This window comes from Mesitornis unicolor, unplaced genomic scaffold (genome assembly GCF_000695765.1).
Source record: "Mesitornis unicolor isolate BGI_N332 unplaced genomic scaffold, ASM69576v1 scaffold15312, whole genome shotgun sequence".
Taxonomy (NCBI): Eukaryota; Metazoa; Chordata; class Aves; order Mesitornithiformes; family Mesitornithidae; genus Mesitornis; species Mesitornis unicolor.
Genome location: NW_010171331.1, coordinates 10,291 through 23,922, shown reverse-complemented (window position 1 = coordinate 23,922; position 13,632 = coordinate 10,291). Strand labels below are relative to the sequence as shown.

The window sequence follows — 13,632 nt, the reverse complement described above, 5'->3', positions numbered from 1 at the left end:
CGGGGACGGCGGCCTAGATCGCGTTGCCATGGCGCCGGCTGGAGGCTGCGGAGGGGCCGGGCCCGGTCTGGGCAAAGCACCGCGGTGTCAGGACCCTCCCCAGACGGCACCTGGCCTGGGACTGAGGGGGGCGGGTTTGGAGCGGGCGGGGAGCTCCGGTGAGCTCTGACCCAGCCTCAGCAGCGAGTGAATTGAAATAATCAAGATACTGATGTATTTCACTGCTGCCTTTTGTAAATCACTACTAATATGTTAATTAAAAAACCTGCTAGTTGTTGCGGGGAAAGATCAAATACATTAGAGGTATTAAAAAAACAACAGGGGGAAGGTGACAGATACTGAAGTTGAAGGCTTAGAAAAGCTGCAGTGTCACAGATATTCCCTGCTGCTTTGTAGCAAGCAAGTCCCTGGGGAGCAGGTTCCAGTCATTGCTTGTGGGGTGACAGTGTTCGATGAGGACTGTACCTTTGATGGTGTCCTTTCCCTTCTCTGCCTGTGTCAGGGCACCGTGCAGGTCCGTTATAGTTTCCTCCATTCATGAGTGGTGCTGGAAGATAACATAGGGAAGGCTGGGGTTTGGAGGCTGGTGCTCTCAGTGGTGGGCTAAAGCAGCAGACAGCTGTTTCACCCACACAATGTGGTTGTACTGTGCTAAGTTCTTGTTTCATGTCCAGTGACTGCTGTTTCCCCTTCCATAACCGACAAGTTTGTCGTGTTTTCCAGTAACACAGCTGTGTCTGTAGGCCATCTTGGAGCTGTTTGCAGAAAAGCTTGCAAAGGTGCTCTAAAACAGGTGTGTCTCACCTGTAGGGAGGAGTGACTTAGGTCATCTTGCCGTCATGAGCACGCTCTTGGACTGCGGGCTGGCACGATGACTTCACAGGGCGAAACAGAGATACTGGGAAACCCATTGATAGTAAGAAATTTCTTTCTTCTTTTATCTAACTGCGCAGCTTTGGAAGAAAGAAGAAGTTATTTCTGCTTACTGGATGATGGGGCAACACCACCAGTTACCTTGTGTCTGCCGGCAGCTCTACACTAGATACTGTCCCTGAGTGTGGCCAAAGAAAGCAATTTGAGCACCGCAGGAGCAGGCTGATGATATGAGAGTTTTTTGATAGGTTGATGATAGGAGTTTTCTGTGGTGGCAGTGAACCACCCTGGGTTCATTTGTCATTGCTCTCCGTCAATGGGAGCAAATTTATTTGTGAATGATACAAGGCAAACATACTCAGTCCTTGTGAGGAGCCAGTGATGCATTTTAGCCTGTCTAAAGCTGGGAGTTTATTATTCTTTTAATATCATGTTTGGATTTTTTGAGCTAAAAGAGTGGCTTATTTCAGCTTAGTGTTTTGCTGGCTGACTCTGGTGTGAGGCAGTGCTGTGAGAACAACAGGTTTCTTTGTCACTACTGGAAGTGGAATAGCTTCATCAGCGTGGAGTTGTGCTTGGGGTAATTAGTTGACTGAAGTGCTTCTATTCCCAGCATTGCTACTTTGTGCCACGTTGTGCAGTGGTTTGTAGCCATATCCCTGGTGTCCTGCATCCGATCGGCACTGCAGCTTCTTTACTCCTTCATGAATTGCAGTGTCTCGTGTAACTGGAAGCATGCAGTTGTCTAGGTGACAGTCAATGGGATTTCCTCCCCCAAAACTGGTGATGAGGGCTGGGAAGACCAGGGAGTGCCCAGCTCTGCCTTTACGAGAACAGTCGTGTGAAGCAGTTTATTCCTGGGCAGTGCTTAGGGGTGAGCTATCAGAGAGTTTTCTGCTGTAAGAGTTAGCAGGGATTGATGACAACGTGTGGCCAGCTGTGGTTTAATGGTGTCTTTGTGCTGGGCTGTGCATCACAGGCAGAATCTGTGAATCTGGCTGTAGTTCATTTGACAGTTGCTGACTGTGCATGTACATGAAGGCTTTTTGCATGTTGGTTTGTTTTAGAATACCAGCTGTAGAGTGAACCTCTGGAAGATGTTACATTTGAGACTGAACAGTTGGCCAGCAAGAGTTCAATCATGTTTTTCCTCAGTGTCTTTCCCCTGCTTTTCTTTCTCTGATGTAGGTATGCTCAAAAGAGGGACCTTCTTAGCCTTATATCAGGACGAGGAATAAACCTACATGAAATTTTCTGCTCTGTTCTGAAGAACAAGAGAGGAGGCTGCAGTTGGTCCTGCAAGGGCTTGGGGTTTTTTTCCCCCTTGTAATAAAACAGGGTTCAACTAAAAGTACAGGAGCTTTCTGAAATCCCTTCAAAGCTTCTGCACACACATAATGTGCATGCACAGAGCTCTGCAGGGCATTTGGATTTGAGTTTTTTTGCAGGAGATTTTGTGCTTTGGCAACTCAGGGGATGGTTGTTGTCTGTAGTCTAAACATGGTCTTGTTCATTACAACTGAGAGCATTTCTGTTGAGACTGGTGAAAGTCTAAGAATCTCTCATGCTCTGCTGGGCTTGTGCACTGAAGAGCGCTCTTTTTCCAGTTCTGTTATAAAACTTATCCAGGTAGAGGAAGCTTTTTATTTGAAATGTAAAAAGTCACATAAAAATCAGGGTGATTCTCATACAAAACTGTTCATACAGCCAGCTGGACTTCTTGAGTGGCCTGTGCAGGGGCCTGTGCCACTGCGAATGGATCCGTCAGCCAGAGGTCATCTTAATGCTTGGGGTTTGTTGGTTGTTTTTTTTTTAGAAACTGTGCAAAATCTGTGCTGCTAATAATAAAAGTAGTATCAGAGCTCCACAAGCACTTGGCACCCTGTTGATATGCTCGTGTTATCCTCAGAGTCTTGATTCTGGGGTTGTACAGCCCCTCTCTGCTTCCCTCGTTGCCACAAATCCAGTTCTCAGCTGGGTGTCTGGCAGCTGCTGCCTGGCTGATGTCTCTACTTCCCCAAAGGGTTGATCAAAGTGGTGCTCCCCACCTTCTGCACCCTGTGCCGGAGGAGCCAGAGATGTTGCAGCAGAGAGATCTTCATGGTGTTGAGCAGTGTGCAGCCTGGGGCTGGCTGGGCAGCAGCTCTGTAGGAAAGGACCTGGGCTTCTTGTGGGTAATAAATGTGTTAGCAGTGCCCCTTTGCAGCAATGAGGGCAAACTGGGCTGCATGGTAAGGCACATGGTTGTTCAGTTACTCTGCTACATTCAGCGTTAATGAGGGCACATCTGCAAAAGAGTGTCCTGGTTTGGGCACCCAGTGCAAGGTTATCGACAAACTGGGGAGAGTGCGGCAGAGGGCCACCAGGATGGTGGAGGACTGGAGCCCATGACAGGAGGAGAAGCTGAGGGAACTGGGTTCGTTTTAGCTTGGAGAAGGTGAAGGAGCAAGGGTCTAAAGCTGTTACTTGCCTCTAATGGGACTGTAGTGAAGATAGAGCCGGGTGCTTTTCAGATGTGCCCAGTGACAGGAGAGGGGGCCACAGCCACAGGTGGCCAGAGGAGAATTTTGAATTGGACATGAGGAAAGGTCTTCACCAGAGGAATGATGAGGTGCTGGGACACATGCCCAGCGTGTCTGTGAGGTCTCTGCCCTTGAACAGTGTCAAAAGTCAATAGATGAGGCCCCAGACAACCTGTCTGAGCTCTGAACTTGGTCCTGCTTTGAGCAAGACATTGGCTTGGAGACCTCCTGGGGTTCCTTCTGACTGAAATAAGCAGCAGCACTCTTGGTCCTGTCATCCCGTGCCAAAGTTTCTACCTCATGCTGAAATCCTCTGTGGCACACGTCCCCTGTGCTGTGACATGGGAAGTCTGCCAGGCAGGCAGTGTCTCTGCTTCACAGATCTCGTCCTCCTTAACCCCTTGTGTGAATGTTAAGAGAAGTGCAAAATACCTCTGCAATGTTGTGTGGGGTTTTTTTATTTTAATAATGAAATATTTCAACGTCGCTCAACATCTAAGGCCTCTGCATTTTGAAGTGCTTCTTTATGTTGAATGGTGAGGTCACACAAAAGTATAAAAGCATAGTTTTAAAGTTGGAATTTCAAGTAACTCTTACTTTGTTTTTTTTAAGGTCAATGAATGGTCCTTGAAGATAAGGAAAGAAATGAGAGTGATTGATAGACAAATCAGAGGTTTGTACTCACGTCTCATTTTTTGTTTTTCCCTTCCCTGTCTGCCTTCAAGGTTTTTTTGCTTTAAATGGGGGAGGCTGTGGAGTCTTAACAACCTGGGGGACTCTGTTGTATCTGAAATAAAGGAAGACGAATGTGATCCTGGGACCTGACTTAGTCTGTGTTTCAAAATGATGTCGCTGTGAAGTTCTCCAAGTAAAATTTTCAGAAGAACCTGAATGTTGTATGCTTCCAGTAAGACATGCTCTTAAATACATAGGGATATGGTTTAGGGGGTAGACAGGAGCGGTTGGACGTGATGATCTCGGAGGTCTTTTCCAACCCAGTGATTCTGTGATTGTGTGATTCTGTGATTCTGTGAAATCCCATTTGATAAGATGAATTAGTCTTATAACCCAGAACTTCAGCCACATTGATCTGATGAATAGTATCGGTATGGCGTGTAATGCCACATGTAAAAGGTTCACTGGGTATGTACTGGGATGAAGCGCATGTGCTAAATGAAAGTAGCTTGGGAAAATTGCAAACAGGAGAGAAGGGAGGAAAAAAAAAAGATGACTTTTCATAGTGGGTGTTTTGCTATTAAATTACAGGCATTACACTTTAGAAGCAGTCTTGAAAAGCAGAGGAGTTGCTTATTGTTACCCTGCTGCTAGTTCAGTTTCTTGTTTTCTCTTCTGCTCATCTTCCCAGAATCTGAAAATAGGTTTGGGGCTAGATTCTCTTTTCCCCTTTTTGTCTTCTACCCTGTGCTCAGGATTGGTCCACGGGATGTGCTGAAGGATATTTTATGTCAGCAGCTGGTCATTAGGCACATTCCTGCTTTGAGTGACTCCTGGGGTACGTTCTCCCTTTCCTCTGCAGCCCCACTGGAGTAAACTGGCAGGGTTCAGGGGTTCTCCCACTTGTGCATTTGTATGAGCTGGTTGAAGAGAGGTGCTCGTGCAGTGCAAAGTCTGTCTTTGTCCTCAGCTGTAAAATGAGGACAGGGTGTATGCCTCTTCCAGGAAAACTGATGTACAGTGATGTTCATGATGCTTGTGAATTGTGTTGCATTCTCCAAGGCACGTGGTGTGGCTGCATCAGGCACGGAGCAAGTGAAATGTGGCTGATCTTGTTAGCAAATTATTATTTTAGAGGTTGCATCTTCTATGGGAGCAAACTACCCATGTGTTTGTTTCTTGAAACTTTGGTTTTCTCTCAGCGTTGTGCCCGCCGTAATATTTCTAATGGCCTATGTGGATATTGGGCTGTGTGGCGGTGTGATACTTTGATGTGGGTGTGAATTGAATTATTGTAGCAGCTCTAAACATCTCTGCATGTGTATTTCTGAGTATTATATTCAAAGAAATACAGTTCAGCGCTTAAAGGATTAGACTCACCGCCAGCCATCTGCTATTCTGATGAATCCCATTAAAATAAAGTACAGAATATCTTTGTAATGCGCATATTGTGCTAGGATTTCGCATCTTACCAAGTGTCAGCTGTGGAAGTGTGTGGTTCAGCTGGGCACTTCTCAGGTGAGCAGGCTGCTGCTGAAGATGACAGCCATGTGCCTGTAAGGGTTTTCTCAAAACCTACCCACTGTAGTTGGGTTCTGCCATACTTTATCATTTTCAGTGAGATTTACACTGACAGTCGCTGTAATTTTTAAGCAAGGATGCTGAGCCGGGACCTGTCTTCATTTCCCTGTGATAGATGTGTTTTAATTCGACGACACGGATCCACCTGGGACGAACTGAGTGGGCTTGGATCGCTCCAACACTCGGTTGGCCCAGTCAGCACGGTTACCAATATAGCAGCACGCTGCTCCAAGCCATCTGTTGTTGGACTGCTGCTGCTGTCGTGATTTCTGTTTGGTGTAGGCTGCTTTTGAGGGCTTGGGAGGTTCAAGAAATGAAAGGTGTCCTTGCAATTTCAGAATTGAATTGTTTGGAGTCAGTGTAGTTGGAGTAATACAGTAACTTTGCTTTACTGAGCTTGCAAGCCCCCTTCACAAGTGCTTTGGCTTGGGCTTTGTGGCTCTGTTGTGCTTGGTCGAGCTGTAAAAGGACTGGCGTAGTGACTTGGCTCACTAGAGCTGCAGAGCTGGCATTGACCTTTAAAGGTGGAGTCGACCATTCTTGCATATTTTATGCCACTAATGTCACATTCTGCAGTTTGTCATGCGAGTGAAAGCATTCACTCAAGTACAGGGCCTCACTACCCTCCGTTGGGTGTAGCAACTCAATACTTGGGGTTGTTTTTAGCCTGCCAAAGAGAATGTCATGATTCCCCAGTACTGCTGGGGTACTCCTGGTGCTTTCTGTGCTCTGCTGCACCACTTCAGCTGTTTCTGACCTGTCCTGACGTGCTGGGACTGCTCACTCCTGTCTCTGACATACAAATGTCTTTGAGCTTGTGACATTTCTGCAGATATCAGTGGGGGAGCAGCAAGGAGTGTGTTTTTCTGATCACAATCCTACAGATTCCTGCCAGCCCTTCAGAGTAAAGAGGCCATTGAATGATATTGAGAGAATGACTCATCTTGAGTACAGGGTTCATTAACTCCCACGTGAGAAGCTGCATTGAAGCCTCCAGGTCAGCTGTGCCAAAAAGTGTGTGTTGATGCCTTTGTTTTTGTAAAAGGGCAACCTTTGATTCTTGCCTGTGTGTAATCACCTCTTAGATGCTGTCTGGTATAAATCAAGAAGACTCAAACAAAATCAAATTTGAACAAAGCCATTGCTAGAAACAACTGTTCTTGTGGTTAAAAGTGTGCCTAACCCTTACTATCCAAATTCTTTATTTACTTGAGGATATCTTTTTTTTACAAACTGGCTTAGAGCCACATTTAATCAGTGGCTAAGTTATTGCTGAGTCTGGAAAAGGAAGGGGGTTGATGTAGCCCCTGCCTGCTCCTGCATTTCTTACTCAGAGCTTTCTGAGGTACCTGCATTGTGCTGGACACAGGCAGCAGTATCTGACAAGGCAGACATGTGAACAGTCACAGCGGATCTGCTAGAGAAACCTGGGTTATTTGGGGAAGCCTATTTAATGTACAATATCTCAAATCCAACTATTTAGTGCTCATTTTATACAGGGTTAGTTCAGTACCGCTGCTCCAGCGTGCTCTTTTGTAATGCTGTTAAATGAAGCTGGACATCAGGAGAGTTTGAACAGGCTGGTTTAGGTTATAGCTAACGATTTATCAGCATCTGGTTTTCACTGATAAATTAGCCATAGCTCTGGCACCAGACAGACAGCTTATAATTTGAATGTGGGAGTTTATGCAGACGTCTAACGCTCATGTCTTAAAGAATGAGCAGTGAAAACTCAGGAGCTTAACTCCCTCAGTATGGACTTGGCTGGCTACCCAGCTAAGGCTCAATGAGTTGTGCCTGATGGGAGGAATAATTCTGTCTGTCTGCAAGGGTGAAGGCTTTTCTTGGCAGTAATTAACAAATCTGTGGTTCTAAGTAACTCTTAAAATTGTGGACGCACCCTCACATCTTCACTGTATAAGTGGTTATGCTTTTTTTTTTCCCTCCCCTAAAAAAAAGGCAGTTAATATCTATAACTTTCTCGCCTCTGTGATATCAGCCTTCTACAATCTTTCTGAATGTGGGGGTTTTTTTCAGAAAAACACATTTCAGGGATTTAGAAACAGTGAGGACAGCTATGCCTACAACAACCCTCACGTTTCCTTGAAGGTGGGCGTACTGGTTAAGCTTTGAACGTCGTCTGACAGGGGAGTATTTTTGCTGGTAAAATGCCCATTTGTCTTCTGAGTCTGCTGGTTTCAAACTCCTTGTGACAACTTTGTTCCTTCCTGGTGGAGTGAGGCAATCTGGTGATGGACACAGAAGAGGTAATCTTGTAAGCTGCACATCAGTACAGTAGTCTTAAACTGTGCATGTATATATTATATGTGTGTTTGTATTTATATATATTCGTATCAGACCAGTTTAATAGGAAGTTGTTCTGAAGTTGGAAGTCAAGCAGGCTTCTCTTACTGGACCTTTTTTTGCTTTTTAAGAATTCATCTTTACCATCTGAGCTTCATCCAGTGATGGACACTCCTTTACAGTACTCTTAATTGCAAAGGAGATGGATGTTTAGTAGTGAGAGTTTTCCTACTCCTATTTAGTTGAATTAATCAGCTAACATGTAAATCAGCCTAGAACAAGGTCTTTGAGGAACAGAGAGAATCTGAAACAAGCAGAAATAATTTTTTGCATTGAAAATACACCCCAACAAATGCCTGGTTTCTCTCCCAAATCCTTAGCAATTTGTCACTGTTTACTATGTTTTTCTACACTTCAGATATCCAGAGAGAAGAGGAGAAGGTGAAGCGGTCAATAAAGGATGCTGCCAAAAAGGGTCAGAAGGACGTGTGTGTGATCTTGGCAAAGGAACTGATCCGCTCTCGCAGGGCCGTAAGCAAACTCTATGCATCCAAAGCTCACATGAACTCGGTTCTCATGGGGATGAAGAACCAGCTTGGTAAGAACAACTTCTGAGCGCTTCTGGCTTTAGAGGTGAGGTCTGGGTTTCCCTTTTGAGAGCCAAGGTGAAATGCAGGCAGAGCTTGAATTGGAAGCAGTCCTACCCTTGGGAAAGGCGGCTGATTCCAGGGGGCTTCAGGACCCGGGGAAGTTCCTCCCATTGCAGGCCCAGAGGTGTGAGGCTGCTGCAGTTCCATGTCCCCACATCCAGCCAGGCTGAGCACCCATTCCCGTGGGCACCCCTGTAAACACATGCAGCTTTCACACAAACATGAGCAGCACTGACAGCCCAATCCTGGTCTTCCTCTTCAGCTGATTAGGACTAAGGTCCATTATAAAATACATATACATACACATATGTGAAATGTATGGCTTGTACCAGTAGCTGCTCTCAGACACTCAACTCTCTGGTAACTGGCCCCAGATCTTCTCCTCTGCCTGAGCTGCAGGTACCTGGCCCTGTAGACCCATGAGGTTTGTGATCAGCTCTGGTCCACCTTGATCCCTCCCTTACTCCACCTTCAGTCCTTCCCGTAAACATCCAATAAAAAGTTTCTCGTGTTCAACTCAGTGGAACACAGGAGGTTCCACTGAAATTGGAGAAGAAACTTCTTCTCAGTGATGTAACAGAGCACTGGACCAGGCTGCCCAGAGAGGTTGTGGAGTCTCCTTCTCTGGAGACATTCAAAACCTGCCTGGACGCCTTCCTGTGTAACCTCATCTGGGTGTTCCTGCTCCAGCAGGGGGATTGGACTGGATGAGCTTTTGAGGTCCCTTCCAGTCCCTAACGTTCTGTGAATCACAGTCCTGTCATCCCTTTAAAATACCCCATAATAAGTCTTTCTAGGTTCAAAAAAATCTTATTTTCCTTTGCATCCCATACTGAGTCCTATAACTGTTGGCAATAACCCCCTTCAGTCTGTTCTGGAGACCGTTTTCCCACTGCCCTGTCTGGATGGGTTTCCCACCCTGAGCTCAGGGAGCTCCCAGTTAACTTTCTGGGGTTCCTGCCCCTTGTTGTTCCCTAGATCCTCACTGGCTGCTCAGCTGCTCAGCCCATGGTCTAACACCTCTCCTCGGAGCCTGAAGTGACATGAGAACAACGTGCTCTGAAACAGAGCTCTCTTCTGGTAACATGGGGCACATTTTTAGTGTGTGTTCCTAAACAGAATTTGTGCCTAATGTCCCTGTATCTTTGCGGAGCCTGTTACTGATTTTGACAGGATCTGTAACATGAGGTTTATTTCCTTTGGTAGAATTCCCTTTACCTTGTGAATTATTGTTTCTCCAGCAAGTCTTCGGACACTTACTTGGTCCTTTGTGCTCCCCCAGTACCAGCATATTTCCCTCATCCCTTATCCACATCAGAAATCTGCTGTACCAGACTTGCCACAACATTTTCTATACCTTAGAGTGTTTTAGCCCGTAACAAGAGCAGAGCAGAAAGCATTGAAGACAGGGAAAAACTTGGTGGAGGTAGAATTTGACAGTAGGTGAGTGGTAAAACAGGAGTCACAATGTGAACGTTAGGTGTAATCTTAGGATAAGCTGAACATGGGTCCCCATGCACCTCATTCAGGAAAGGGAAGCAGGGGCCATCCTTGCAGCTGAGGTGTCCTTGAAAAGAAAAACTCTTCCTCATTTACCACTACTGGCATCTTCACCTTACTGGGAATGTTCTGATACTCTTACCCGAGCCGTAGGAAGGACCCTAGAGTTCAGTCTGGGCTTTGTGTTAACTTGCTTCATCTTGGGAAATGACTGCCGAAGGCAGGGTTTCCGTTAGTTTGTTACCATTACAAGTGTAATTTTCTTGAGGAAATGAAATATTAAAATGAAATATAATATGTGCTGTACCTTCATTTTGCTTCGTTAAGGAGTGACCGTTTTATATACAAACAGGTAAGTTCTCTGCGACTGGGAATCTGCAAAGTTAGATGGCACAACTCGAGAACCTCAGAGTACCTTTAATTATTGCATTTTGATCTTGGTATAGCAACATATATGAGAAAAGCTTGTAAGAGAAATAGCCTCTGGAAAGAGTATTGTTAAATTTAATTTAATTTAAAAATTTTAGTTTATTTTTTTTAAATTTTTAAAATTTAATTGCCTAAAACCCACATTTCTCTCCACTTAGAGAGGAGGTCGTTTCTCTGCTTTTGGTGGTGCAGGGATCATTCAAGCTTTTCTATGCCTCTCCTTCACAGCTGTCCTGAGAGTAGCAGGTTCATTGCAGAAGAGCACGGAAGTGATGAAAGCCATGCAAAATCTAGTGAAAATCCCTGAAATCCAAGCAACGATGAGGGAGTTGTCCAAGGAGATGATGAAGGTAAGATCTGTAATGTGAGTGAGACCTGGGTGAGCAGGAGGTGGGTGTTTGTGTGCTGTGCAATCCCTTAGGTGATCCCTTTGGCAGGGGGCTTGCGTGCCAGAAATGGAAGTGGCACATCAATCGCTTTTTAATAGACTTTCTAGCAAGTTACTGCGTATGGGGAAAACCCTGACCTGGCGATACCTGCAACACTTTGGTGTAAAGCTTGAAAAAAGTATCTCGGGTTGAGAATGGAAGGAGGATGGCTGTGCTGTTACTGGGTTTACATCGAGCTTAGTGTCTCCATCTGGGGAAAGTGCTCTGATTTTAAACTAAAATGGTCATTTTCTTTGGGACTACCGAAGCTGTTTTGCTTTTCCTCACCTTCTTACCACTCTAGATTGTTTAGGTCAAACCAGATTATTACTAATTTTACCATTGTGCACCAGAACAATTTGGCCGTGCGTGCGTTGCAGGCCCTGCAAAGGAGTGTTTTCAAATGCGGATTAAAGTAAAGGAAGCTGCGTCAAATGCTGATTTTACAGCATGTTACACGGTGTGTTCAGTTCTGGGCCCCTCACTAGAAGAAGGATGTTGAGATTCTGGAGCGTGTTCAGAGAAGAGCCACAAGGATGGTGAGGGGTCTGGAGAACAAGCCTTATGAGGAGCGGCTGAGGGAACTGGGCTTGTTTAGCCTGGAGAAGAGAAGGCTGAGGGGAGACCTCATCACCACCTACAACTACCTCAAGGGAGCTTGTAGAGAGGTGGGTGCTGGTCTCTTCTCCCAGCTGATGGGGGATAGAACAAGGGGAAACGGCACCAAGCTGTGCCAAGGGAGGTTCAGGTTAGAGAGAAGGAGGAAGTTCTTTACTGAGAGGGTCGTCAGAAGCTGGAACAGGCTGCCCAGGGAGGTGGTGGAGTCACCATCCCTGGATGTATTTAAAGAGCGGGTAGATGAGGTACTTAAGGATATGGTTTAGTGGGTAGACAGGAACGGTTGGACATGATGATCTCAGAGGTCTTTTCCAACCGAGTGATTCTGTGATTCTGTGTGAAATACAACTGCGAACCTGAAGCGAGCGGGGCTGTTGGTGTTGAGACATGCAACAACAATGACCGATAGCTTGAGGGTTTCAAAGTGAGAACGTGTGCGTTTAATCCTCAGTTTTCTCACCGCTTTTCCTGTGCACCGGTAGTACAGATATGTGCCTAAACTGCCGGTGGGTGCGCTGGCTGCCCTCATGGCAGCAGGGCAGTGTGGATCCTGAAAGCTTGAGCTGCAGCAAGCGCTTGGTAAATGCCTGGATAGGCATAACCTGGTCTGGAAAGCAGGAAGCGTGTCCTCTTCCTCTGCTGTTTCCAAGGGCATCACGCGCTGCCTTTTTGTTTTCCGCTAGGCCGGTATTATAGAGGAAATGCTGGAGGACACCTTTGAAGGCCTGGAGGACCAAGAGGAAATGGAAGAGGAAGCAGAGATGGAAATTGATAAAATCCTTTTTGAAATTACAGCTGGTGAGTGTGTGTGTGATTGCCCAGAGCAGAGCTTTGCCCTCACTCTCTTCAATACGACGCAGCAATTTAAGTCTTGGTCTGTTCTGATTTTGCTGCCTTCTCCCAGTGGTGTCTTTGCCTTCGCTGATAGGCAGAGCGCTCTGACAAACTGGTTCCTCAGGGAGTACTGGCTGAGAAGGCCGGTGCGGTTCAGGAAAGCACAAGTAACACACATCAGCTGATGTCTGTGCAGCTCTAACGGAGGCTTTAGCAGATCAGTGTTTGTACAGGGGATCCTTTTAACAAGGTGAGATTTATGTGGTTGAGCAGATCCACTGTTACTAATGAAGCCAGGGAATAAACTCAGCTGCATTGCCTTGAGTCTGGGCTGTGAAATGCTGTTAGGGTCTGGAGTTGTTAAGGAAAAAAAAACAAAATCAAACTCAGAAGAACAACCCAAAAACCCCCTAAAAGCCCCAACTTCTGCCTTTCAGCTCGTGAAGTAATGCTCTAGTGTTGTAGTTATGAGTTAGATAATGCTTAGCATCCCCTTCCCTGAATTTTTTGTGACACAGTGTGACAAATGCCAGCACCGGAGCTGTGTTCAGCTGTAACGCGCTGCAGGCAGTGCCCAGCTCCTGCCCCGCTGTCGCCCTGTGCCCACCGTGGGTTTGGTGCCCTCTTGCCAAATGCCCAAACCATTCTGTGACTCTGTGATAAAGTCGGACAGTTCTTGTGTGTGACCTCTACCAGAAGCTGAATTATTTTCAGTATTATATTCCTGAAAGTTGCTAATTCTTAAGACCTAACACACCTAACGAGCCTGTCTGTTGTCTGCAGGGGCCTTGGGTAAAGCACCGAGTAAAGTCACAGATGCTCTTCCAGAGCCCGAACCCATGGGAGCGGCCGCTGCTGTCGACGAGGAGGAAGACATTGAAGCGATGCAGTCGCGATTAGCGACTCTCCGCAGCTAAGGAGGGCACGAATGTGTACAGTTTGCCTTGTTTCGTTTTATTTTTTGGTTTGTTTTGCAATGGGATATTCTGTCCTACCCTCAAAATGCAAAACTTTAAATGTCAGAATACTTCATGTAATATATGTATTTTTTTTCTGTAAGATACTTCTTCTTGGGGAGTGCAGGCTGTCGAGATTATCTTACCATTTTCTGTTCAGCCCGACTGCTCCGTGAGAGGCTGTGGTGAAATGGCAATGGTGGTGTAATGTTACATATTTTTAGATATAAAGTCCTGAAATACGTTCTTAGCTTCAAGTACC

At 45.9% G+C, this 13,632-nt stretch overlaps 1 protein-coding gene across 1 annotated transcript; it reads left to right on the top strand.

The window, feature by feature from the left end:
• The first annotated feature begins 2,951 nt into the window (after positions 1-2,951).
• Positions 2,952-13,365, top strand: CHMP3 (charged multivesicular body protein 3). Its single transcript, XM_010179998.1, has 6 exons — positions 2,952-3,104; positions 4,008-4,068; positions 8,374-8,553; positions 10,763-10,884; positions 12,264-12,378; positions 13,198-13,365. Exons 1-6 carry the CDS (start codon positions 2,952-2,954, stop codon positions 13,329-13,331), a joined length of 765 nt encoding a protein of 254 aa, XP_010178300.1. The 3' UTR covers positions 13,332-13,365.
• Positions 13,366-13,632: the final 267 nt, after the last annotated feature.

What these genes read in the sequence shown, in the direction of transcription:
- CHMP3 (XM_010179998.1), top strand. Translation starts at nt 2,952, where the DNA reads ATGTTGCAGCAGAGAGATCTTCATGGTGTTGAGCAGTGTGCAGCCTGG. An exon ending in GATTGATAGACAAATCAGAG is followed by an intron (nt 4,069 to 8,373) that starts GTTTGTACTCAC and finishes TCTACACTTCAG; the next exon opens with ATATCCAGAGAGAAGAGGAG. An exon ending in TGTCCAAGGAGATGATGAAG is followed by an intron (nt 10,885 to 12,263) that starts GTAAGATCTGTA and finishes GTTTTCCGCTAG; the next exon opens with GCCGGTATTATAGAGGAAAT.